Genomic DNA, 26,359 nt, shown 5'->3' on the forward strand with positions numbered 1-26,359 from the left:
ATTCTGTTGTAACTTTTTAAAAACAAAGAAAAAAGTATCTATTTACTTATTTATAAGCATTTAAATAACATGAATTAAACAAAATATTTTTCACTAAAATTGATAAAGTGAAACTAAATTAAACTGATCATCAATATAATTATTATTTGAATTGGTGGCAAACAAATTAAACTCTCAAATTTAAATTGAATATTCAAAATAAACTGATTATTTAGTAATCAATTAATTCATTACATTTAATTAAATGTTTCCATTTTAAAAATTTGAAAATGTAACAAAAATACTTTAAAACTCTTTGGAGACCTCCACAAGCATGGTGCAATATTAGTGTTAATGATTAATGGAGTTATTTATTGTTTTATTTAAATGGCAAAAGTTCCAGAATAAAGTCATCTCAAAAAGAATGAATGAACTGATAAAAAAAATAACTGAGGGTGTGAACAAAATCATTAATAACCTGAGTGGTTTTGTAGTGCTTGATTGTGTCCGTCTTTAGTGGGTGTGATCAAATCCCAGATGAAGCTCTTAATTTTATCGTCTCCCTTGTAATGACGAACACAGTAGACCAGAAGAGCCCTGCACAGCACCTCCATGTCTCCCTCCGTCAGGTGCCATTTAAAACGTCCATGATTGAGAATATCCTTCCAGCGACCCCACCTGTACACACACAAAACATTTCATTGGTCTAAGATGCATAACCTGCATATGGTCTATTTTATGGCTCCAATATTTATACCATCTGCTTGACTTGCAAATATAAGGGCAGAAAATGGTCTTAGATTATTTCCTTTAGTTTTTGTACCCTTGTTTGGAAACAGTCACTTCATTAACAGCCTGTTGTAGGGCAACAGAAGGTGACCCAGAAGGAATGAGTGGGCAGCTGAAAGCAAATTAAGCACTGACCCGAAAATGAGAAGGTTTTTCTCCACTCTGAAGCACTCCGCTCGGAGGTAGCGTCTGTTGCGATCGCTGAGACGTCTTGTGCGACAGGGTCGTTCCTCTGAGTCACTATCCAGTTCAGAGAACTCCATGAGTTCATCGTCCTCAAACGAATTATAGTGACGCGTCTGCTTCCGTACGCGAGGGGTGTCGATCACCAGACTCTCCTGGCACAGACAAAGACATGAGTCAGAAAGTGTTGCAGTCTCAATATTTTACTCCTCAAATGTTACCAATATGCAAACCGTCTAGAAGGTGCCCATTAAAAATCACACATTAAAGCAACCCATCTGTTTTGACTCTGCTGATATTCAAATGACCCCTATTGTCACTCCAGTCTATGAATTGATTCTCTTGCATTACACCATCTCAGTCATGGTGAGCTCATATATGCAAAGCTTTGGCTTTTAAACCATCACGATTTTTACCTTTTCTGCCTTAGAGTCAATTTCCAGTTCAGCAATTTTGGCCCACTTCTGCCAGAAGTTTGGATCATCCAAAGAAATATCAGTACGGTTCCCTGAAGACACAAAGCTAGCCTGGAATTGGTAAAAAAAAATAAAGGATTATGAGCATTTCATCAAAATACAGATCACATGTTAAAACCTGAGTTTTACTGATACAAGCAATGCTTATTCATCTTATTCAGTCACATGACTTTTCCACTCATCCGCCATATTTATGATCTACAGTGCTGAATACAACAACATGAACAGAGATACCAAGAAAAAAGAAAAACAACACTGGCAGATTCAGATCCCATCAGATTTGAGCTATACCAGGTCTCAGAAAACATGTTTACCAATCTCAAGCTACTGCAAAGGGTTGGTGTCAGTCATTTGTTTTTAAAAGAAAAGAAATTCATACATTTATTCAACAAGCACGCATTACACTTATCACAGGTGATAATTAAAGATTTTTACGTTTTCTGTTTCAAACCTTTTATGCATTAAATAATCGGCAAAATTGTTTTTAACATTCTCAAGCAACAAATCTGCATATTTGAATAATTTCTGAAGGATCATGTGACACTGAAGACTGGATTAATGGTGCTGAAAATTCAGCTTTGCATTCCAGGAATAAATTACATTTTCAAATAAATTCAAATAGAATACTGTACTTTTAAATTGTAGAAATATTTCACAATCTTACAGTTTTTACTGTATTTTTGATCAAATACCTTGGTAAGCATCAGAGACTATTTTCAAAAACATTAAAAAATCTTATAGACCCCAAACATTAATGGTAGTGTATATCGATGTGTGTACCTTGGCAAAAGTTGATCCCTTCCCCTCAGACTGGATTGTGATGGTCTGTGTGCGTCTCTGCAGGATCTGATCAATATCCTCCTCACAAAATTTAGAGCCCTCATCTTCCTCGTCCATAAGCGCCCCATACGCTCCCTTCCTGAGAAGATCTTCCACCTCCATCTTAGACAGCTGCTGAACCTGAAAGCGGACGGCACAGTAATTACACAACACTGTCCTACTCAATGTAACAAGTCCTAGCATAAACCAGCACACATATATTTATCCTTCAAAAAATCGTATAATCTTATGTAGTTGAGTAAACAATGAAAGAGTTTGTATTTTTGGGCCAACAAATAGTATGCCATAAGGATAGTGAAGGATGCCACCTTTGGTGGATACGTTTTCTCAATTGGAAGAAAAAGTTAAAAGTTGTTTATCCCTCACCCCATTGAGACTGCCTTTGCGGTTGATGTCCTGCAGAACAGCTTTGTCCAGTCCCAGTTTCAAACTGGCCTTGTCAAACATCTCCCTCTCATATGAGTTTCGTGTGATAAGGCGATACACTTTTACCGCTTTGCTCTGACCGATCCGATGGCAGCGCGCTTGAGCCTGTGGCATTCAAAGCATGTTCATAACAAATGTCATATTCGTGTTTTTTTTTTTTTTTTGATACTTGGTATGGAAATTTCTGAAGGGAGAGAGTGTCAATTATACTGTACATAAAAGATGCTACGTGTTCACCTGCAAGTCGTTCTGCGGGTTCCAGTCTGAGTCAAATATGATACAGGTGTCGGCGGCGGTGAGGTTGATGCCCAGACCTCCTGCTCGTGTACAGAGGAGGAACACGAAGCGGTCAGAGTCCACTTTACTGAAGCGATCGATGGCAGCCTGTCGGAGATTCCCTCGAACTCTCCCATCAATACGTTCATACGTATACCTACATGTATTATACAAATTTCAGATAAGAAGACATTTCCTTTTGGCATCTTCCTTCTTTATGCATGGAAATTACCAACTCCACTCTTTCTCCGCCATAGTTCTCATTTGTGGTTTACTGTTTCAGCCATACATTTCGAAATATTTTTATGAAAAGTTTGGGATTGAGAAGATTTTTTTAATGATTTTGAAAAAAGAATCATGCTCACCAAAGATGCATTTATCTGATCAACAATACAGAAAAAAAATTCCTATGGTGTGACAGCAAAAACAATATCTAACATTGAGGATAAACCTCTCTCATGCTATTTGTAACTCTAAGAATGAAGATACATTTTTCTCATGTAATTTGTATGTTAATTTTTTTTCTCTAAATTTTTGCTATTTTTACTATTTGTATTTGTCAACTATCCATATATATATATGGATTCAGTATGTATGTATATATATATATATATATACATACATGCAGAAATGTTATTGCAAGTAGTTTAATATATTATAGTTTAATATATTTTAAAATTTATTCCAGTTGTCAGTGTCACACAGATCCTTCAGAAATCGCTCTAATATGCTGATTTGCTGCTCAAGAAACATTTCTTTTTTTTTTTTCAATGTTAAAAAAAGTTAATAAAAGTTCATATTTTTGTGTCAATGGTTATATTTTTTCAGGATTTTTTGCTTTGGGAATGATATTTTTCAAATAAAGCCAAGGTAACACTCCTATTACATACAGCACACATTGAAAATCACACGAATATGACTGGGCAAATGCATAAAGCGCAGCATAATTTGAAATCACGAGTTTAAAGTTCGTTGATCGTGTATCTCCAGTTAAGCTGAACTCTCCTCCTGTCTGCAAGAAAAAATCGATAATTTTGATCCAAACAATGTATTTTTGGCTATTGCTACAAATATACCCCAGCGACTGGTTTTGTGGTTCAGGGTCACATATCGGTTAACCACTAGTTGTAATGCAGGGTTCCCATAAATTTTGACCAATGAATTTCCAGCTAGTATTTTGGACTTGAGAATAACTTTTTTTTTCTCATAAAAAAAAAAAATTCTGAGTTAAAAAAAAAAAAAAAAAAAATTAAATTCTCAATTTGATTTTTTTTTTAATTATGGGATCCCTGAAGAAAAGCAACAAGTGAAGTAAACCAGGTTTTGATTTCATGTTGACATGGAGTCTATGTCCTCATTCACTTACAGTCTAAATATCTGAAAAAAATTTTTTTATATAGAAGTATGACTAATGACACTGTATAATAAGCAGCTCTCTCACCTCCTCTGAATGAGGTAGTCCTCCAGTATATCCAGGCACCGGACCATCTGGGAAAACACCAGCACTTTATGTCCTCCGGCCAGCAGTTTGGGCAGCAACTTGTCAATAAGCACTAGTTTACCAGCAGCCTGGATCATTGCCTGTAGCTGAAAATCTGCAGCCTCAGAACTGTAGGTTTTCCTGAAGCTCTCAAGAATCTTTTCTTCAGCACCTGACAGAAGGAAGATGGGAGACTACGTCAGCAATACAAATTAGAGGTGTGGCTACTGAGATGTAGAGAACTGCAAACAAGATATTTCATATTCACACTTGATCTGAACACCAGATGTCACCTGTAATGAGGTATGGGTGATTGCAGCACTTGCGAAGCTCCATCATTGTGTTGATGAGGTTGGGCATGTTGTGCTGATTTGCTCCCTTGGCAAGGAAGGTAAAGTTTTTCTCCAGAATGGCACGGTAGTATTTCTTCTGAATATTAGTGAGCTCCACCTCAATGATTGTCTCCTGTTTAGGGGCCAAATTCTTCTCCACATCATCCTTCAGTCTCCTTAACATCATGGGCTTCAGAATGGCTTGCAGTTTCTTTACCTGTGGGTATGTTGATGTTTCTGAGGTTAAAGCTGGGCACATAGTCATTCAACAATAATCAGGCCATATTGCCTAATATAAAGTCTTACAACATGGAAATAAATGAGCATTTTACACTTCCATGTTCCCAAAGTAAGAGTTTTTTGAAAGGGATTTAGGATAAATGCTTAAAATAAAGTCTGTGATGAACACAAGCTCAAGATGCTTTCAAGTTTTATACTACAGCATGATTAACATCAGTAACTTTTTTAATGTTTTAACATGTCTTGATGTGGTACTACTAACTAACAAGTGGATGGATAAATGGGACTACACAGGTTGTCAGAGACATTGAAAAGGTAAACACATCTACTCACTAGTCGCTTTCACAGCATCATTGTGTAAAAACTGCACTCTTGCAAATTATTTTAACTCAAACTTTCCAACTTGTACTGTAGATTTTAAATAAAGATTTGTTGAAAGCATAATGATGGTGACGTTGAAGTTATGTAACTGTGGTGTACCTTGTTGATAGTCAAATATTAGCTTTTTACATTGATTGTATTGGTTTCAAAATTCATTGTATTCAGATTGTATAGAATAGATGAACAAAACATGCAATAATCATAAACGTTTTTGGTCACTGAGCTTATTTTCTGCAAAAATCCAAAATCCAATGTAAAAGTCCTACCGGGTTTTTGTCAAAGGGAACCAGGTGATGCCATCTTTCGGGCAAGCCTACAAAAATACTCCAACACTGCAGCAGTTTGTTTGGCTATTTTGAGTTTATCAGCCTTGGCCGCTTAGGACTTCAGCAAGGATGTTACTATCCTCTAGGTGGCTCGGGTAATTGGAAGTAAAGGTCTGTAGATGTTCATCCAGTGCATAACAAGCTTTCGATCAAGCATTTGAGGGTTAGCTCTCACCTGCTCTTCTGTCTTCAGGTCTCCAAACTCCTCCAGGAAAGTAGTCTCTGAAGGGAACTGTGAGGGTTCGAGAAAGTTAAGCAGGCTGAAGAGTTCCTCAACCGAGTTCTGCAAAGGAGTTCCTGTGAGAAGGACTTTATGTTCCTTGAGAGAGAAGACACACAGAAACATTAAGTTCAGCCTACTGATTCACTAAAAGTTATGTACATTTTAAGATATCTATACCAACTCTCTCTGGATGGAGATGGAGATACAACAGTGGGAAACATTGAGCTGGGCTTCGAACATAGTCTTACCCATTTGGGCTCCAACAAGAGGATATATTTCTATATTGTGAACCAAAAAAGCATTTGGACACTGAAGTCTTGCTTTAAAATAAATGCATTAGATACAAAATATCAAAACTTGTGGCATTTACTTATAAACTTGATATATAAAACCATGATCCGCACTCACATGATATAGTCTTCTCTTTTCGTTTTATTATATATATATATCACCAATAGGACAAGGACACAAACGTTCAAAGGCCTTCTTCAGTGTGTTCTTCAACAATACGAATCCTCCACCCAATTTTTAAATCACCAATTTGATGTCATCATTCATTCACCAATGTTATTCACTCAAAGCTGATGTATTCCATTTCAATATTGGACAAATTTAATTTAAATACCACACATATTATCTTTGTGGGTTTATTTACAAACTTAAATATAGTGAAAACACACAATTTATACACTTTCTGGATATCATTCACTACTGCAACGTGGCTTAAGTGTCCAAATACTTTTTAAACCCCTGTATATTAAAATGCATCTGTGGACACCTAATCAGCTGTGAGAGATTATTTTCTTGAATAAAACAGCACTGCGTCAAATGTAGTTGTTTGCACACACTGGCCATAGCTGCAGTAGTATGTAAAGTGAGAGAGATGAGATTACTCCTTCTGTGTCCAGAGAGGATGTGCGTATGTAAATGCAGTGAAGCAGAACTCGGCAGATAAATGAGATGTGTGCATAAGAGATAGCACTGTAGTTTAGCTCACAGATGGCTTTGCTTCCCCTTTTCTGCATTTAGACCTGAACTCTTTGAATCATTTGTAGAGCAGTTGATATTATAAATGACACATGACACATACATCCCATGACAAAAATGTCTGTGTTTTTCATGGTTCATAAATGAGCAAAAAAAATCCAAAATACCAGGTTCATGAGTTTGAGTCCCTCCAGCAGTTTACAGTTGCGGTTTTTTAGGCGATGGGCCTCGTCGATCACCACACAGCGCCAGTTAATCTTCTTCAGCTCTGGACAGTCGGCCATTATCATTTCAAATGTAGTGATGATGCCATGAAACTTAAACTGACCAGACACGATGTTTCCCTGAAGGAGCAAGAGAAAGACCCATTGTATACAGTGTACTAACAAATTTAATGTGCCTACAACAACTTCTCACTCTGGTAAAATAGGCATGCAAAGTAAGGTTAGACATTAAGTCAAGTCTGCTTTATTGTCAATTAACCAGGGTTTGGGCAAAAAAATTATATGAATGCCCTAGATATGTATTATGTGGGGGTAAAAAGCAACACACATTGAATTCTTGCGTTTGTTACACTACTGTTTTCAAGTTTCTGAAAAAAGTCATAGTCACCAAGTATGCATTTATTTAATACTTTTTTTGGATTACAATAAAAATATTGTAATAGTAAAAATACTGTTACAATTTTAAAAAGCTACTTTCTATTTAAATATATTTTAAAATGTAATTCATTCCTGTGATGGCAAAGCTGAATTTTTAGTCTTCAGAAATTATTCTGATATGCTCATTTGGTGCTCAACAACTATTTCTTATTATTATCAATGTGATATCAACATTGTGATACATTGTTTCAGGATTGATAAAAAGCATTTAGCAACAGCCTTTATTTGTAATTTAAATATTTTCTAACGTTATAAATGTCTGCATTTTGATCAATTTAATGCATCCTTGCTGAATAAAAGTATTAATTTCCTAAATACATTATATGCTATTCTAAGTCTACATAGTGAAGTTTAGAGACTACTTTTTTAATAAAAACTGCCAACACATAATACATTTTAAGGTATAAAAAACAAAAAAGTGTACATTTTGTTTTGGTTATGTTGGTTAATGTAAACTATAGTGTGCTTCTGTTCAACTCATTACTGACAGCTCAAAATGAATCGCTCTGCTTGACCCACCTGTTCATCTCGGTGGTACATCTCATACTGCAGGATCATCTGCCGACTGATCTGGCTGCCGTGATAGACGATGACGTTCATTTCAGTCCATGTGCGGAACTCTCTCTCCCAGTTGGTGATGGTGGAGAGTGGGGCGATGATGAGGAAAGGTCCCCTTAGTCCCATGAGGAAAATCTCATAGAGGAACGTGATGGACTGGATGGTCTTCCCAAGTCCCATCTCATCTGCCAGAATACAGTTTTTCCTACATCAAGAGGAACAGGTTCAGGTGTTTATTAATCATGTCAGATTGCAGTTTCGGTAACATTATGGGATTGGTTAAATGTGTTAAAGGTTATTATTAATTGCATTTGCTTTCAGCAAGAGCTGTTAATTATTTTATTGTCATTATTATTATTATTATTAATTACATGCTGATATATTAATCAAATTATCTATTGATTAATATTATTATTCTTGTTATAATGTTTAAAATGTTAAGATTTATATAAATATTATAATATGTGCAAACAAATGTCCTACAAAAGACAATTAATTACATTGTGTCAGACAAAATCATTGAATAGTGAGAATAGTTTAAACAATCATAATCATTTTGGTTATTTTTTATAAGACCACACGTTGAAATTGATAGTCTTTTCATCAAATTACTAATCAATTTAAATCATAAAAAAGACATTTCGTCACTGTAATAATTATTATTAGCCTTGGTTTAATCTTAAGTAGTGACTCCATACCTTAAAATAAGATCATGATGTTTAGGGACATTACCAGTGCTGATATTAAAGTTTGTTTCACCTGTTGTACCAGTTGAAAAGGAGCCAGTTCATTCCCTCTAACTGGTATTCTCGCAGCTGGTTTCCATTTCTGTATTCTCTGGACTTCTCCAGTTTTTGCCACTGTTCGGGCAGAGGTCTTTCCTGTATTACGATAAGAGAAGTGCCACTTTTTTTCCTAGTCTGAGATACATGCTAAAAAGCAACAAAGAATAAAAATATTTTGGACCGTATGATAAAACCTGCAGCTGAACCATGCAATCATTTGTATTCAAGGACTTACCAAATGCTTGATTTCTGGAATTTGCTTGAGGTCTTCAAACTCTCTGATTTTCACAGGGTCGACATCTTCCTGAAGCTCCCAAGTACTCTCCTCATATGACAAAGAGCACCATTTCACCAGGTAGTGTGTAACTTCCTGTTAACATGCAAACAAATCAAACATCAAAAGACTGGCACTGAAAGTATATATAACAGCTTCTTTCTTTTTTTTTTTTAAAGATCGTTTGAAGAGCACCTCACCTCTCCAGTTTCTGTATCTGTGGTGATAGCAATCTCTAAAACCCGATCAACCTCAATATAATCTGGATTAAACAGGTCTTCATCCGGCTGAGGACAAACACAACATCATCTCAACCAGATTTAATCAAATAATACATATGTAGACAGTCTATGACAAAAGCATTGATTTAAAGGTGAGGTATTCAAAACAAACTTGAATTTTCCACATGCATCTTAGCTTTTACATCCAAGAATATCTGGTGCATTTCCCAGTTACAACTTTAAATGAACCACAAATAAATTGCAGCATGTTTTGGCAGACGCACCTCTGTGAAAATGTGCTTCATTTGCGCCTGCTTGTTTCTGAAGCGCTTGATTTTTTGGCTAATGCGTGGGTCCTTCTCCAGTTCCTCCAAGGTCGCCCATTTACAGTGAAGATAGGAGCTGGCAATGAGAAAAGCCTCTCATAGCTGACAATGCACGATAACAACACTGTGTGCTTTACCTTTCAACTAGCATGAATGTGTTTGATTTAAAACAGTATTTTGTTTACAATATGTCCTTGTTTCTCCATCTATGTTAAACTTGTCAAGAACATGTCTAAGTCACATTTCAACTCAAAATCAAAAGAAATAAATAATTAATTACATTGTGCAAAAAGAAAATGAAGCTTTTTTAGGATTATTAGCATCAATTTTATGCTTGGAGGTATTACTGAAAATTTTGCACATAACCCCCTCACTACTGTAATGCAAACAGAAAAATTATATATTTAAATTATAAATACTAATAATAATATAAGTATATATACATTACAATAAAATCCAAAACAAAAGTATTTAAAAAACACATGGGGGGATGATTACTTATCATGAAAATAATGGAAAATAAAAATCTACGATCCTAAAATGTATATTTTTCTTAATGTCTTTAAACAATTTATATTTTTATTTTGTTTTTGAGGCTAAAATAACAGGCTAACTTGTTGTTGATTCAGCAAATTATTCCATGAGGCAGGGTGTATTACCACTCTAGCAGATGGATAATTTAATGCATAAATGATTTTAAGTAATGCATTACACAATAAATGTGAGTTATGTGTTTGCTCTGACAGTTTGACAAGCTGAGTGTTTGAGAGTTTGAGAGCACAAAAAGGTAACAGCAGTTTCAGTTGCATGAGTACACTTACAAATTTCTGTACTTGACATAAAACTCCTCCATCTCTTCTGGTGGTTCGTCAGGGGATGTCTACATAAAAAAATTCATTTTAGGCAGATGTTCCTTGCATCCCAGTGTACAGTCGTCGTGACGTATTGTCAAGTATGGTGACCCATACTCGAAATTGGTGCTCTGCGTTTAACCCATCCAAGTGCACACACACAGCAGTGAGTAGTGAACAAATGCACACACACACACACCGTGAACACACACCCGGAGCAGTGGGCAGCCATTTATGCTGCGGCGCCCGGGGAGCAGTTGTGGGTTCGGTGCCTTGCTCAAGGGCACCTCAGTCGTGGTATTGAGGGTGGAGAGAGCGCTGGACATTCACTCCCCACACCTACAATTCCTGCCGGCCTGAGACTCGAACCTGCAACCTTTCGATTATGAGTCCAATTCTCTAACCATTAGGCCACGACTTCCCAGAGCGGTATATGCTACAGTACTGCATTCAGATGTCTTCAGTATTCTGGTCTTTTTGTATCATGGTGTAAACCAAGAATTTAATCAAATATTCAAGGTTTAAGAATCAATAATTGAACACCACATACTGAGCGACCACTATTCTAAATACTGAATCAAATACACACTCTATAGAAAATTTCTCAGACATATAGGAAATATTGTTGCTTAATTTTATATAATTTGCAAAATTAGCATGGACCCGAATGCAAGTAGGTAATCCATCATTTATAAGTGTAACATGTAATCTGACACCATTACCTCTTTCTTGACCGGTCGCACTGCAAGTATTTTCTCAATGATATTAGCCTCATCTTCAGGGGGTTCCTGGGAAGACAGAAGGTGGGAATTATTTCAGTGTGTGTTTTGCTCCGCCCCTCCAGAAGTAGGGCAGGTCTGTGGTGTGGCATAATGGTAGACGTTGCCACGGTTACCTCAGCCTGCCAGGCGAGGGTAGAGGAAGACATGGCGGCAATCCGGCCTGAGCCCAACACGGCGATGGTCTCCCCGTCATCATCCACGACCTTGAAATCAAGATCTTCGTTATACTTCCGCCGCTTCACTTGACGCCCTGATCGCCTCTTCTGCACAAGAGAGAAAGAAAGAAACAATGTATTTACACATTACAGTAAAAATATTAACAAAACAATTACGAAAATTTTTGAAATTAATAAATAAATGAATGGCAACAAAAATATCCATAACTCATTAATGGGATTATGGGGAAAATATTTTTTATGAAAATAATGCAGAGAGAGAGAAAGAAAATTATTTAGACTTGTTTATTTAGTTTGTGTAAAAATCTTTATGTATATCCAAAGATTACTGATAGAATTTTGCCAGATCTGAAAGTGATTTTAAAGTCACACTAATTTACACGTTTATTTATTTTTAATAATTTTTATCCATTTTTTTACAGATACACTTTTTAAAAACATTGAGAATATTTACATTAATTCCTTCTGATTTCCAGGGTTTTTTTTTTTTCAATAGACAAATCGAATTAAAATGATTAAAATTCTGGCAGTCATACATACATACACAAACACACAATTTTTCAATCATTTTAAACGCTGCAATAAATGTCTCATTTTTGAGAGTTTCTAAAATTCACATTTAACAATTTTAAATAATTAAACATTAAGTGAGTGCAAAGTTAAACTAAACGTAAAAATAGCAGGACAAAGACACTAAAATGAAATATACAATATCATCCAAAAAACAGTGGTTGATAACTGATATGAAAGCTATATTGGGCTTGCCTAGTTTTTGTGGTAATTGTTAACATGCCACTGTTAACTTGTATAAAACCAGAGAATACTTCTAGGAAAGTTCTATTAAACCTGGCAGAACTTTGAACCTGAACTCTGAAAATTAACTTTGAATATGGACTTTAGGATTTAGTATTTGTGTAAATACACAGCATGATCCATATTTATTCTGCTCAGGAGAAACCCATATGCCAGATGTAGATGGTTTCAGGAGAACTCACAGTGTTATCCATAGGGTCGATGCTTTCCTCGCCGGTAGCGAGCGTGCTGAGAGAGGTTGTGTCATCACTCTCCACCATCTCAAGTACAGCATCACTTTTCCTCTTTCCCTTCTTCTTCTTCTCTGGAGGCATGGCACCCTGCTCTCTGCATAACACAGCAACAAAATCTCTTAAAATCCATCTTACCTCCAGTTTTGCACAGGCTGATAGATCTTAGCGCAAACCACCCAAGGACTTGTTTGAATGACAAATAATATTTGAGATAATCAGATATGATCTGGCCATATAATGGTACAAAACACCTACATCTGCTGTGCAGACGTTTACTGGTTTATAAGTGGACAAGTAGGACAACAGGTTTGCTCGAATGCAGCACTTGAATGAAATTGCATTTCAATGCTTTACTTTTAGAAAAACAAGTGGTTAGAGGGAACCACAAAGTGGGTAAGGAAGTTTAAAAAGGGAATGAATCCAATCACAAAACATGATTGGAATAAACTCTGTGTTCATAAGGCCATTTTTTAGTGCCATCATTGTGGCAATGGATTGTTTAATGCAACCCTGGAGAAAATTACATATTTGAGTACCTTTTGAATGCATGTATAAAATGTATCTTTACTTCTCCAAATACGCTAGAAGAAATAGCCCAAAAAGGTCATAGAGCCCTTCGCATGGTTGCAGGTTTCCTTGTTGACCTTGGTTTCAAATTGGAAACCCACATTCACCTTGTAACACCCACAATCCCTGTATCAGATTTCACCCAATCAAGACATGAAAAGGTCTGTGATTGAGCTTAGCAAGAACAGTGCTGAGACAATACATGCAAAACTGTCTCATTCAAAGGATGCAATTTACTGAAATGGGAATGTTTTGTCAGGTGACATTTGTTAGTCAACAACTAAAATGATTTTTGCTCTCTCTTCGAGACATCTCTTAGTAAATGAGGCACCAAGTGTGCTAAATATTCCCACCATTATGGTCTTGCTATAAAGCACATATTCAGTAGTATTCCACTGTTAGGCCAAAATACTGAGTGAATATTATTTTTAAAGAAATTATTCAGCAAAAAACACACTAAATTGAACAAAATTCACATGAATGCTGTTTTTTAAAACTTCATGTTCATCACAGAAATCATAGTTCCCAAAAAATATCAAGCAAACTGTTTTCAACACTGATCTGAAATGTTTCTTGAGCAGCAAAGCAGCATATTAGAATGATTTCTGAAGGATCATGTGACACAGAAAAATGGAATATTGATGCTGAAAATTTAGCATCGCGTCACAGAAATAATTCACATTTTAAAATATATTAAAATAGAAAACAGCTACTTTAAATTGTAATAAAATTTCACAATATTACTGTTTTTACTGTATTTTTGATCAAATAAATACTGCCTTGGTCAGCATTACAGACATCTTTCAAAAACACTAAAAACAATAAAAAAAAACCTTTTAACGGTAGTGTTTGTACATTTAAAGGAACACTGCACTTTTTTTGGAAATAGGCTCATTTTACAACTCCCCAAGAGTTAAACAGTTAAGTTTTACCGTTTTTGAATACATTCAGCCGATCTCCGGGTCTGGCGGTAGCACTTTTAGCTTAGCTTAGCATAGATCATTGAATCGGATTAGACCATTAGCATCTCGCTCAAAAATGAACAAAGAGTTTCAATAATTTTCCTATTTAAAGATTGACTCTGCAGTTACATCGTGTACTAAGACCGACAAAAAGGCAGCAAAGTTCCTTGATTATTACGCCAGAATGAGAGTATAGTTCCTAGCCATATCTGTCTAGAAAATCGCAACTTTTCATTTTCCGTCGGTCTTAGTACATGGTGTAACTACAGAAGTGTCAAGTTTTAAATAGGAAAATTATTGAAACTCTTTGGTCATTTTTGATGACCAAATGCTAATGGTCTAATGGTCTAACTGTTTAACTCTTGGGGAGTTATAAAATGAGCCTATTTCCATAAAAAAGTGGAGTGTTCCTTTAAAGGAATATTTCACCCAGAAATTACAATTCTATAATTTTTTTACTCACTTTGGCTTCCTCCCTCTTTTGGAAGGCGGATGTGTTGCAGTGTTCTTTGCCTGTGTTTTCACTTTTACATCTTGACCTTTCTTGACTTTTTTGACCGCTTTTTGGGCTTTTGGCTCCCTCTTCTTATGATCCTTTTGTTCCTTTGCCACCTTTGCCTTTCTCGCAAGAAGCTCTTTCCCTTCCTTTTGCTCCCTTCTCTTTGGTTTAGCGTTGCTCTCTTCATCTTTGTGCCACTCTGTCTCCTTCTTGTCTTTTTTCCTTCGTTTCTTCTTCACCCTGGATCCACCCCCTCCATCGTCCTCCTCGCTGTTGATTGATAAAGGGCGGAGACTGTGACTGCTGGCCGCAGGCCCCGCCTCCCGTAACCCAGAGTGCTTTGGGTGAGCCATGCAGTGATTGGGCGGCCCTCCGATGATTCGTAACTGTTCTTTGCCCAAGTGGCCGATGGGAAATGTAGCTTGTGCGTTTTGGTCAGAGGCATTCGAGGCAGCAGCGGATGGAGTGTGCTTTAGTACATGGGTAGCAGACATCTGGAAAAACAAGAGCTGGATTAAAATTCATTTCTTTATTTAAACATTATTTGTGTTGTTTAAAACAGACAGATCTGACTAGTTAAGACTGTTCATCCAGTCTTTCAAATCATAGTTAAACTAACCCAAAATCACAGGAAAACTAAACTTTATAAAACAGATGTTCGCATTATAAACTGCGTAGAGTAGCTAGTCTAGCTCAGATTTGACCAGTTAAAACCATCATGGGTTTCCGGTTTGCTGGTTATCAAAAAAAAAAAAAGTTTTGGGCACTTTCATGGGGGCATTTTGGCTGGTTTAAACTGTTATGATGTTATTATTTATGTACATATTTGATTAATATTTAAATTTGTTTGATGATCTGAAACATTAAAGTGTGACAAACATGCAAAAAAATTTAAAATCAGGAAGGGGGCCAACACTTTTTCACACCACTGTATATACATATACATATATATATACACACATTATACATACACTAATCAACATTCGAAGTCTTAAAAGAAGTCGATTGTCTTAAAACCTAAAACCAAAATGCGTTCTTGTCTACTTTGATGAACCCTTTTGATCCACTTCAAATGTTGACTACTGTGCGTGTATATATATATATATATATATATATATATATTTTTTTTTTTTTTTTCACTCAGTTCACTTTTTAATCCATTTACAGCTCTTTTAAAGAGCACTCAAGTTTTAAAATGCCCTAAGCAGGGCAATGCATGTAATACAGGCAATTTTAAGGCACAAAGTGAATGAGCTTTATTTCAATCTCTGTTCACACTCACTTCATCTGAAACCTTATTTACGTGTGCTCAATCATAAATAAGACATGGAAAAATCTCTTCACCCCAGTGAAACCATAAGATGCCCAAGCAATGAGACATTAAAGGGGAAGATTAAATAAAAATGTTCTCCTCCTTCTAAAGGAAAACACATGCATGAAGTAAACAGAATTCACTGCTGTATGTGAGCTTTGTGTTTCTGGTACACATTTAGCTTTGTGCCTCTTATTCCGTAAAGCACATTTATTTTTAACTGCGCCTAGTGTTGCAGTACACATGTGGAATAGCACGCGCATGTGCAGGCAGACAGACACACACACACACACACACACGCTCCCCGACAGAGCATGCGACTGCAGGCAGGTATGGGGATAATGTCAATGAATCACATGCTTTCCAAAGCAAGCGGGCTGGAATCAGGGCCGTCGTCATGGCAACAGGCTCGGGACCAAGCTGTGGGAAGCGGGAACGTAAACACGCAGTCTCCGTGGTAACCCTTTCCTTTCTGAGGTCTAAAAAGCATCAACGCATTGTTCTTGAAGATAATACTTGAGATATCAGCATGGGTATAATAGCTACTTTTTATACTTAACTTCACTCTATAAAGACAGAAAGAGTAAAAGACAACTTCCTGCAACTGCCCTTTTCACTTTTGCCCTTACGTTGACCTTTCTCGAACGTTCTCTCTATGCATCACACGCTTATGCATGCAAACCCATACGTACAAGTGCATGGAAGCGTGCATACATTCTCTCACATAAGCATGCGCAAACACTGCAGACTATTCCCGTGACGTGCTGCAGTATGCATGCTTGCCAGGCAAATCTGCCAACCGCAAGCACACATACATACACACTTTGCAATCAAATTCCCTATGAATCAATACCAACTCCCAACTCCCAAACGTGACAGCTGCAGTTCAGTCAATGCTAGCTCCAAACCCGAACACACCTTGTTCAAACATGCTTTATAAAACATGCACACACCTCGCTCCCGCTAACATGCATCCACCTCTCCATCAAATGCACGACAGCGGTCATGCTAACTGCAGTAACGAAAAGCATTACAATGTAAGAATTAACTGTTTTGGTCCTTTAACTGCTCTGTGCAACTGTAAGCCTCTCTAAATAAAGTCCATATCGTTTTGCTCGTTGTTTCAGACCAAAACTGGAAACGAATTGCATACTTGGATGGTCACAGGCAGATGTGTAGGACACTGTCTATTCAATGAAAACAAAAGGATGTGTAGAAAGAAGAACAGAAGGCAATGGTCTCAAGAAAACTTGGACTATTTTTAACCTGACATGTCATCTACAACATGTGGTACTCAATGCAGGATGCTCAGAAAAACAGCAGACACAATACAATGGCCATGGATGTCCATCTGTACATGTCTTTAAAAACATTTAAAAGATAAGAGTTTTACAGTGTAAAGTATAATAACGGCACACTTACTTACAAAAAAAGGTAAAATGAGGGCAAAAAAGATATGAATACAAAAAAGTGAATCATCCTAAGGAGGCAATAACATGAGAAGTGATCAAGTTTCAAACATTATCTAAAGGAGTACTGGCTAGAACAGGGAGGGAAATAAGAAACAGCGAAAGCACTGAGATGTGTTTTTTTTACATAAAGTGGTAACATCAAGAGAGTTCAGGTGCAACCTGGGATGCTTTTAAACAAAATAAAAAGGAGTTTAAATGTATGATGGACACTAAACTGCTTTTCCTTAACTATCTGCTCCAACTCATCCATTATAAATACATTTACTTATTTACACTACCGTCCTAAAGTTTGGAGTTTGTAAGATTTTATGTTCTTGAAAGAAGCCTCAAATGCTCACCATGCATTTACTTGATCAAAAATATATTAAAAACTGTGGAATATTACTACAATTCAAAATAAGCATTGTCTATTTTAATATATTTTAAATTGTAATTTATTCATGTGATGCAATGCAAAATTTTCAGCATCATTACTCCAGGCTTCAGTGTCACATGATCCTTCACAAATCATTCTAATATGCTGATTTTCTGCTCAAGAAACATTTACTATGATCAATGTTGAAAAGAGTTATGATTAATATTTTCAGGGAGACCATGATAGGATTTTCCAAACTCTGAACGGTAATGCACATACATTAATAAAAATAGTTTTACTATAATAATTGTATATTTAAAAATATATATATCATAATTTGTATCTGTACAGATGCCTTTAGGTCAGAGGATCAGGAAAAACATGAATTCATTCAATGCTCGTGTGCATTGTATATTTTGAGTACATATATTTCATGTTTACCTAAATGAAAACAGTGACTGTCGCTTTTCTTCAAGATTAATGACAACAGCCAGAAATATCAGACTCAATTGTAAATCCTCCTTTAACTTGTTAATCACTTTATAAACCTGCCGTGATTTCAAATTGGTCAAAATCAAATAACAGTTTAAACTGGTGTGAATCCCTGCTGATCCCTGCTCAGAAAGGCCTGGCATTGAAGCTATCAGGGTGCTTAGGAAGTGCCCTTTGAATCACTTGCCTTGCAGCGCGGGAATGAAAAACGAAATTGGGCTAGTTTGATTTTGACACCACCAAAATTCAAATCCAAATGCAGATCAGATTATTTGCATGAGAGTGACACGAAACTACCAGAAGAGTGTCTGAGTGTGAAAGCGCTTTTCTGGCCGTTCTCAACTTTAATGTCTTGAAATTCTTAAGTCATCCATAATCTACTGATGTCTCCAACGTGCTTCTCTCAAAAAGGTGGTCACACTGTCAAAGCAACAAACACATGAATCCCGTTGAACAGACAATGTGACAGAGAGTTTTATCCCATCCAAGTTAACGGCTTTATTGCTGTACTGACTACTGACACACAGCCATTCTTCACTTCAAGAAATCCCAGCGCAGAGTCTAGATTCGCTGCGCCTGACAGCAGACCAAAAGCCCCCCTGATCCGCCTGACAATCCGACAGTTTCACAGAAGTGTCTTCGGGTGGTTTTCCACATAAAGGTGAGAAATGGTGTACATTTCTCGAAATCAGGAAAGCCTTACTACAACACACCACGTCTAACATTGACATTTATTTACTGTTGCAGCAATAGTGAACAAGGGGGAAGCACGAGAGACAGAAGGAGTTTGAGTGATGCTGACATTGATTTATGTTCTGTCTAACTGGTGCATGATCACAATGCTGGCTGGGATTTATTCACAACTCATAAATGTCACAACTGATTCTTTGTACTAATTACTATGGTCTCAAAAGTGTTGAAACAGACAGGCAGATGCACAGGAATACATAGACATGCCTGATGCATGATAAAATGGAATTCATAAAAATGTTTAAAATACTGTATTGTGGATTATTTTGGTGCACCACTAAATTTTCATCATGGGAACTCTTTTGTACACTCCTAAATCTCGATTAACTAAAATTTCCCACACAGATGAATACACATTAAGGCATATTTAAATACCGATTTCATGCTCCAATGTGTTGAACTCTGCAGACCGAAGCATACTGCGGTAATATTCAACTTTGACATCATTTTCCCCTGACGTTTCAATGCACAGCCAATGATTGCTAGACAATTAGCATGATTAGCATGGGTGTTGCCAGTCTGAAAATCAAAACAAGCTGGAAGAGAGATTGCATAGATGCATAGATCACAATGTCAAAGGCACATCATGCCAACTGATGAGTGAATATATTTTTGAAAATGTGAAATGTAAATTTTACAAATGCAACTTTATGTCTTAATGTTGCATTCAATTATTTTTACTGCTATTTCGCAGGACACAAAACAACATTTATATTCGAGTGTAAATGCCAATATTATGATGATTCAAATAATTTCTGTATGAATATCCATGGATTATTTACAGGCATCTGTAAAATAATGAAATATTCATGCATATCCAAAAAACGCTACAGTAAAATTTGTGAATAACATTAAATGTTTGGGAGTTGCCAGAAAGCATTAGATATTAGTTTATATTTCAGTTTATTCCATAGGACCTATCTTAGCTAAGTGCACCTTGGGTGTTATAGTAGATTTCTAAGAAGCTGAATTGCAATGGTTTTGCAGTTAACTGTTAATTTATTATTTTTATAAATTAAAAATATTAACATTCGATCATCCTCCGAGAGGTTAAAACAAGCATAAATTGTTAAAAATACAGATATAAAAAGACAACATCGAAGAGTGTCTGCAATGCATAAAAACAAGGTTTTTAAAAATGGTCATCAATAAATATTGGAAAAGCTTGTGCAAATAAATTTTCACTATGTATGACATCAATATGCACTAGAACACTGAAGTATAAGTGATACAAATCATTACACCATCCCGCAATGAATCCAGCTGGTCAGAGGATAGGTTTTTTAGATGCATGTTAATACCAGTTTTTGACTGACCAATTGTGATTACACCCAAAACGCATGTTGATACCAAATGTACACTGAGACAATAATTAATAGCAGAGCTATATGCTGAAGCTGTATTATAAAAAGCACAGATGGTGCACATTAATTGGACATGTAGCAGCAATGTGAACAAAATGCCAATGTGAGTATTGCCAAAATTATACATTTAAACTTCTTGCAACTTTGTGTGCGGAGTTTACGCTGGGTTTAAGTCATACCGTGTAGGTGCTGCAGACAGCATATTCGTACCACATGCCAACAGGTATTATATTCAAAATTTTAACATTACCTGTAGGACAGCAATCATTGCACCAGCCAGCCTGCGCTGACAGTGCCTACACTTCTAGAGAGCGGCTGACTCGAGCACCAACTCAGGAATAACTGAGGTGCTGTGGCCAGTTTGGTCAAACAGATACTCAAAACAGATGTTTAACTTCTTGGTTGTTGACCGTCATTATAAAAAAACTCTGAAAACACTGGCGGTAGATTCAGAAGATTACAGTTTAAGAAGAATAAAAGAGATCTTCCATTTGATGCTTTCCTAACAAATAACAGCTGTTCATTAGCTTGGGCTATAAAGAAATGATCTGCCTTGAATCATCAACTCAAGTCAAAAGTCACCAGTAATTGTGACAGAGTATCCGAGTTTAAATGGATAGTTATCACAACAAATTCTGATTGGGTGAGTCACATTCAAAGGCACATAAAATGTAGATATGCACACAGTTCTATATAACACGGAAAGCTAATTTGATGCTTGGCAACCATAAACATGCGGCAGCCGACAGAAGTGTTACCCATGCTACGATCACTAAAATTACAGCCATGCAAGGCCTTTCATGAATTTATCAAGTCAAAAGTCATCAAAATTGAGAATCTGGCTGGATTTTTTTTTTTAAACATCTCTGATTCTAATATTGAAAAAAAAAAAGTTAATTGAATTAAAGAGTAAAAATATGCATTACAAAAGGACAGTAGGACATTGTCTTGGCCCTGGTCAAAATGTGAAAACGGACTGAAAGATTCTTAAAAGCCCCCAAAAACTGACTTAATATATCAATTGTTTCTCATATGTAGCAAAGAAACTCAAAGGAGAGCAAAGTTTGCTCAGCAAACAAACAAAATATACTATTGTAATCTCACATGTGTCCTCTAGAGTTTCAGAGATCTCTCAACAACACATTTGCCTGCAATCCAAATTCAAAGAGTTCAGTATGAATTTTTCTCAAATTCTTCCATAAGCAGATAATCTTAGCTATGCTATCCACGCTACTTTTATAGCGCTATACTCTTGCTATATGTCAAAAATGTTTAGTTTCTATTTTTACTAGGAACTGTAGGAGACACAAATTGATATTGCAATGCAACACAACTGAGAACCTAATTAAATCTCCTGGATTGTGAAAAAACAACTGAAAACCAAAGCAATCTTATATAAAAACAATGATCAAACTAATTTCAGAAGCTTTCTGCACATTTTACACGTGTCTCAAATCCTAATCGTAAACCTATAGTCTGAAAGTATTGCTCTCAGGGAAAGTTAGCATCAGCGTAACTACCTAAGAGGCTTTGAAGAAAAATACTGCAAACAGCACTTTAAATATTGATGACAAAAAGTAGGTGAAATAAGGTTGAGAATCTTTCTGAAGTACAGCTATAGCGCAAGGACTAAAACCTATGCTAATTTTGCAATGACGATGAAAGTGTGAGAGACGGTGTGAGAGAAACAGCGAGAGGGAACTCTCACAGTGTCTGACAGAAACACATGTGATACACCGACCTGCTTGTCCTTCTTTTGTATTTTCATTTTTTCTTGATCTCTGTGTCTGCGTCTGGAATACAGATAAACAAGGAGGCATGAATATAGAAATTATGCAAAGCATAAAACAACTTTTTTATTATTATTTTAAAAATAAAAGCATTTAGAGTGTGGTTCCATTCAGAATGCACAACAAATTTTAAAGGCAGTTCAAACTAATATCTAGACATCTTTGTCATTACAGTCTTGTGATCATTAAATAAAAAAATATGAATACATAGTAGAACAAATTAGATTAAAAAGTGCATAGTGAATAAGACTGTAGTAGACATTAGTAATATTTAGGAGGTTATGCCAATAAACATTCTCATTCAACACTAGTTATACATAACAACTACACAAGGTCATTTTATTGCTTTGTTGTTACAAAGTTGTCATTTCCAAGACATAACTTTGTAACAACAAAAGTGTGTATTATTCATATGATTGATTTGCAGATTATGAGCACTTAAACTTCGCTCCACTTTTGCAACCTATTTTATTAAATTTAATTTTCTAATGGGTTTAATTGAAATAATTTGTAAGTTTGAAACATTCACTAAAACCAAGGCCATTAGATACTAACTAACCTTAAGTTGCATTACTTAAAGTTAGTGTCAATCTACCTGTGGTGCACTGTCATTGAGTTAAAACATTAAAATCTCTATAAGTGACATAAATCTGTAATAACAGCAGAATTACATCATACTATCCCATTGCTTGAGGATAGAGAGGTGTCATTCTATTTGTCGTGCAATTTATAATTTTTTAATAGAGTATAAAAGGAAAAGTATAACATTTTGACATGAATGCAACATCTATGGTGATATAACACATACATTTCAAAAGGTTTACATTATAAACCAAACGGGCCCCTTGATACTAACCCATTCCTTGACCTAAGACTGCACTGTCATTGAATTAAAAACATTAAGTGGTCACAGTAACGCAACATTATTTGTGATATAAATCTATAATAATCAAGTAATTACATCATAAACCAGGTGGGACCCCAAATACTAAGCTATTGCATGAAGTAAGTCTGGTGTGAAACTACCTGTCTGCATTATTACTGTATAAAAAAAGGAAGGCATAAATTGTTGACACTAATGCAACATCATTAGTTGTATAAATCCGTATAAACACTTTAATTTCAAAAGGGTTACATTATAAGGCAGGTGGGTCCCTTGATACTAACTAACCCATTGCCTGAGTAAAGACAGGTGTCAATGTAACTGAGGCATTTATATATATATATATATATATATATATATAAAAAAAGCATAAATGTGTTACATTAACGCTTTCGTATTAGTGACAAAAATCAATAAAGTGCAGGTTAATTTCAGCAGGGATATAACACAAACCAGGAGTGGAAGTAAACCACATGAGTGCTAGAAGTTACATTGTTCCTAGCACTTGGTCGCAGTCATGGGATGCTTTGTGCCTCAACAGATGCTAAACTTGCCTCATAAAACAGTCTTATAACAAGCCTAACATCGTGTCCCATATACATTAGCCCCTGTAGGGCGCTAGCCAGCGTGCTAACTGTAATGTCACGGCAACGGTGCTCTATATTTCAGGCGTTACACGCGCGAAGAGCCGCTCAAACTCCGCGGAGGGACCGACAAACGCGACCTCACCTACCTGGACACGCCGGCTCCGGACATCAGTTAGCGTACAAACCTACGCGTTCCTCTCTCCGCATTTATTTCCAAGGACACTACACGCCATGACAGTTTAGAAAAATGCATAAAAAATTAGAGGGGGTGGGAGTCGGGGAAGGGAAAAAAAAACTCTTTAATCCTAAACACAAGAGCAGTTCATTCATGAGGGGATGCGAGAGTTTGACGCGTCCGCGCGCCACCTACTCCATGCGGTTTTGCGCGCGACGCGTTAAAATAAAAAAGTTTAAAGATGGGCTTACCTAAAATGGCTACCAAAATACAAATACAAACAGCTATTATTTGGTGAAGTTTAGCGCTGGCCGCCTGCAACAACAACCTAACCTTGCGTTTAGGCCCGTATTCTGCCGCTCGCCATTGGACGCGTCTGAGCGCAGCTGGGCCGCTGGAGGCTCCTATTGGCCAGCGAGCTGTCACGCAAGCGACGCTGCGCTAAGCTTGTCTGAGAGACACATAACGCCAGCGACCATTGTGTACTTTTAGCCCGTTGTGTGGATGTGGATGTTTTTGCTGCAATTCAAGAGGTTTTTCTATTCCAATTGTTCCCCGATGACCGAAAGCACGCGCTGGATTCATTCGCGTTTGTCGCGTCCGGAGTGCAAAAGCTTCGCTGTGGGTTTTATGTTTCTTCTCGCCGCATCCACCAATCGTGATGCTTTTTACTCCATCATTACGGCGCCTGTGAGAAAGAAAAAAAAAGGAACATTCCACGTCTTTGCTCATGTTTCATATCCCGGATGTGAGAATAGCAGGGGTTATAATAAAGCGCGTGGGTGAAGCTGCATATGTCCTTGTGATGTGTTGGGGTTCCTGAAGCTCTTTAAAGTAATGCGAAGCTGTGTTTGACTTATACAGAAGAAATTCACGTCGTGCATCAAATAGACTGGGATATGCCATTGCCGTAAATTGGGCGTACTTGTCTTGCACTAACCAAAAAGTACCATGGTACTACCATTGTTTAGACACTGCACCATGGTCACTCACTGGTCATAGACTTGTACTACATATACTTTGAGTGCCATGCACAGTAAAAAGCATGGTAGACTATGGTATCATAAGGTAGTTTGTTTGAAATATACCATGCTTTGTAATAACACGTGAAACACTGTAGCACCATGGTACTTCTTGATACTTTTTTGTAAGTGGTGGTACTTTTTTTGTAAGGAATAACAAAAAATTTATTTTAAAAGTTTGTGCTTTTTTGTTTTTAAAGAAATTAATACTTGTATCCAGCACATTAAATTGATCAAAAGACTTATAATCTTATAAAAGATTTCTGTCGTTGTTCATCCTGAAAAACACGTAACATGGTTTCTACACAAATATTAAGCATCATAACATTGATAATAATCAGAAGTGTTTCTTGAGCATCAAATCAGCATATTAGACTTCTGAAGGATCACATGACACTGAAGACTGGAGTAATGATGCTGAAAATTCAGCTTTGCATCACAGGAATAAATTACATTTTAAAATAGATTCAAGTAGAAAACAGTTGTTTTAAATTCTAATCTTTTTTTTTTTTCTTCTCTATTTTATTGTAATTTTGATCAAATAAATTGGTAAGTAAAAGAGACTTTATATTTCCTAAAATAAAATCTTACCAGTGCAAATGTTAACAGCTGTGCATATTTGTTTGCACTTTTTGCATGTAATAGAACATTTTATCTTCAGTCTCCTATTGAGTTTTTGCATGTCAAACACACAGCAGTATTAAAAATCGCATTGGTTTCTTCTTAAAGCTAAGTTGACTTAAAGTCTCATCTCGGCACTCAAATAAATTACCTGCCAATCCAGTATAGTTGATGAGCGTTAAACCTACTGGCACAAACTGACATTATCCCAGATTAATCCCCATTTTATATACATCAATATGGAACATTTATAATTTCAAAAGTTTGCAACTGCAAAACTTTCAAGAAGATGACAGAAAAGCTGAATTTGTCATCTTTTGCTAAAGGTTTTTGGCAATTGCTTTGTCTTGTAATCTGCGGCTGAGTTACATGTGGTCTGCTGAGCCAAACAACCTTATTTATACAACTCCGCCAAGAGCATTGTAGATAAACTCTGCTGAAACGACTCTGGGACTTTGAGGAGCACACTGTAAAGAGACCTTCAGCTCTCAGCAATTGTTAATTCATAAATAATTCAGTTTTTGAAATGTTTTATTTTTTTGGCAATTCGTGCAATTTACATTTTTATGCTCGGCAGATGCGTTCTTACTACAGAATGTGCATATCTCATGCCACAACTACTGCAAAGCATGCCGCTCAAGATAGAAGCTATTTTTGTGATAAATGAAGTGCATTGGCTAAATGAGTAAATGTATTGAGGGTGGTGATGGCGCAGTGGATAAGACGCATGCCTTTGGTGTGAGAGACCCAGGTTCGAGTCCACTGTGAGACACCAATGTGTCCCTGAGCAAGACACTTAACCCCTAGTTGCTCCAGAGGTGTGTGACCTCTGACATATATAGCAATTGTAAGTCGCTTTGGATAAAAGCGTCAGCTAAATGAATAAATG

General features: G+C 36.5%; 1 protein-coding gene across 3 annotated transcripts in view; it reads right to left on the minus strand.

Annotated features, from left to right (window-relative positions):
* LOC306845210 (chromodomain-helicase-DNA-binding protein 6-like) overlaps nt 1-25,095 on the minus strand; it is a 39,298-nt gene extending 14,203 nt beyond the window's left edge. Inside the window, exons 1-22 of one of the 3 annotated variants that reach the window (XM_079377871.1) lie at nt 24,079-25,095; nt 22,134-22,185; nt 14,612-15,141; nt 12,569-12,713; nt 11,511-11,660; nt 11,338-11,403; nt 10,586-10,644; nt 9,723-9,840; nt 9,418-9,504; nt 9,179-9,313; nt 8,918-9,090; nt 8,120-8,363; nt 7,106-7,282; nt 5,904-6,047; nt 4,743-4,998; nt 4,411-4,621; nt 2,931-3,126; nt 2,634-2,798; nt 2,208-2,387; nt 1,368-1,478; nt 904-1,106; nt 458-657 (exon numbers count right to left, since the gene is read on the minus strand). In XM_079377871.1, coding sequence (XP_079233997.1) covers nt 458-657; nt 904-1,106; nt 1,368-1,478; nt 2,208-2,387; nt 2,634-2,798; nt 2,931-3,126; nt 4,411-4,621; nt 4,743-4,998; nt 5,904-6,047; nt 7,106-7,282; nt 8,120-8,363; nt 8,918-9,090; nt 9,179-9,313; nt 9,418-9,504; nt 9,723-9,840; nt 10,586-10,644; nt 11,338-11,403; nt 11,511-11,660; nt 12,569-12,713; nt 14,612-15,141; nt 22,134-22,160 — 3,577 coding nt within the window. In that variant the 5' untranslated portion in view covers nt 22,161-22,185; nt 24,079-25,095. Of the gene's footprint in view, nt 1-457; nt 658-903; nt 1,107-1,367; nt 1,479-2,207; nt 2,388-2,633; nt 2,799-2,930; nt 3,127-4,410; nt 4,622-4,742; nt 4,999-5,903; nt 6,048-7,105; nt 7,283-8,119; nt 8,364-8,917; nt 9,091-9,178; nt 9,314-9,417; nt 9,505-9,722; nt 9,841-10,585; nt 10,645-11,337; nt 11,404-11,510; nt 11,661-12,568; nt 12,714-14,611; nt 15,142-22,133; nt 22,186-23,798 lie in introns of all 3 variants that reach the window. The other 2 variants (XM_079377872.1, XM_079377870.1) reach the window with 2 other exon arrangements.
* Between the last annotated feature and the right edge of the window lie 1,264 nt (nt 25,096-26,359).

Source organism: Barbus barbus (assembly GCF_936440315.1).
Source record: "Barbus barbus genome assembly, chromosome: 25".
Taxonomy (NCBI): domain Eukaryota; kingdom Metazoa; phylum Chordata; class Actinopteri; order Cypriniformes; family Cyprinidae; genus Barbus; species Barbus barbus.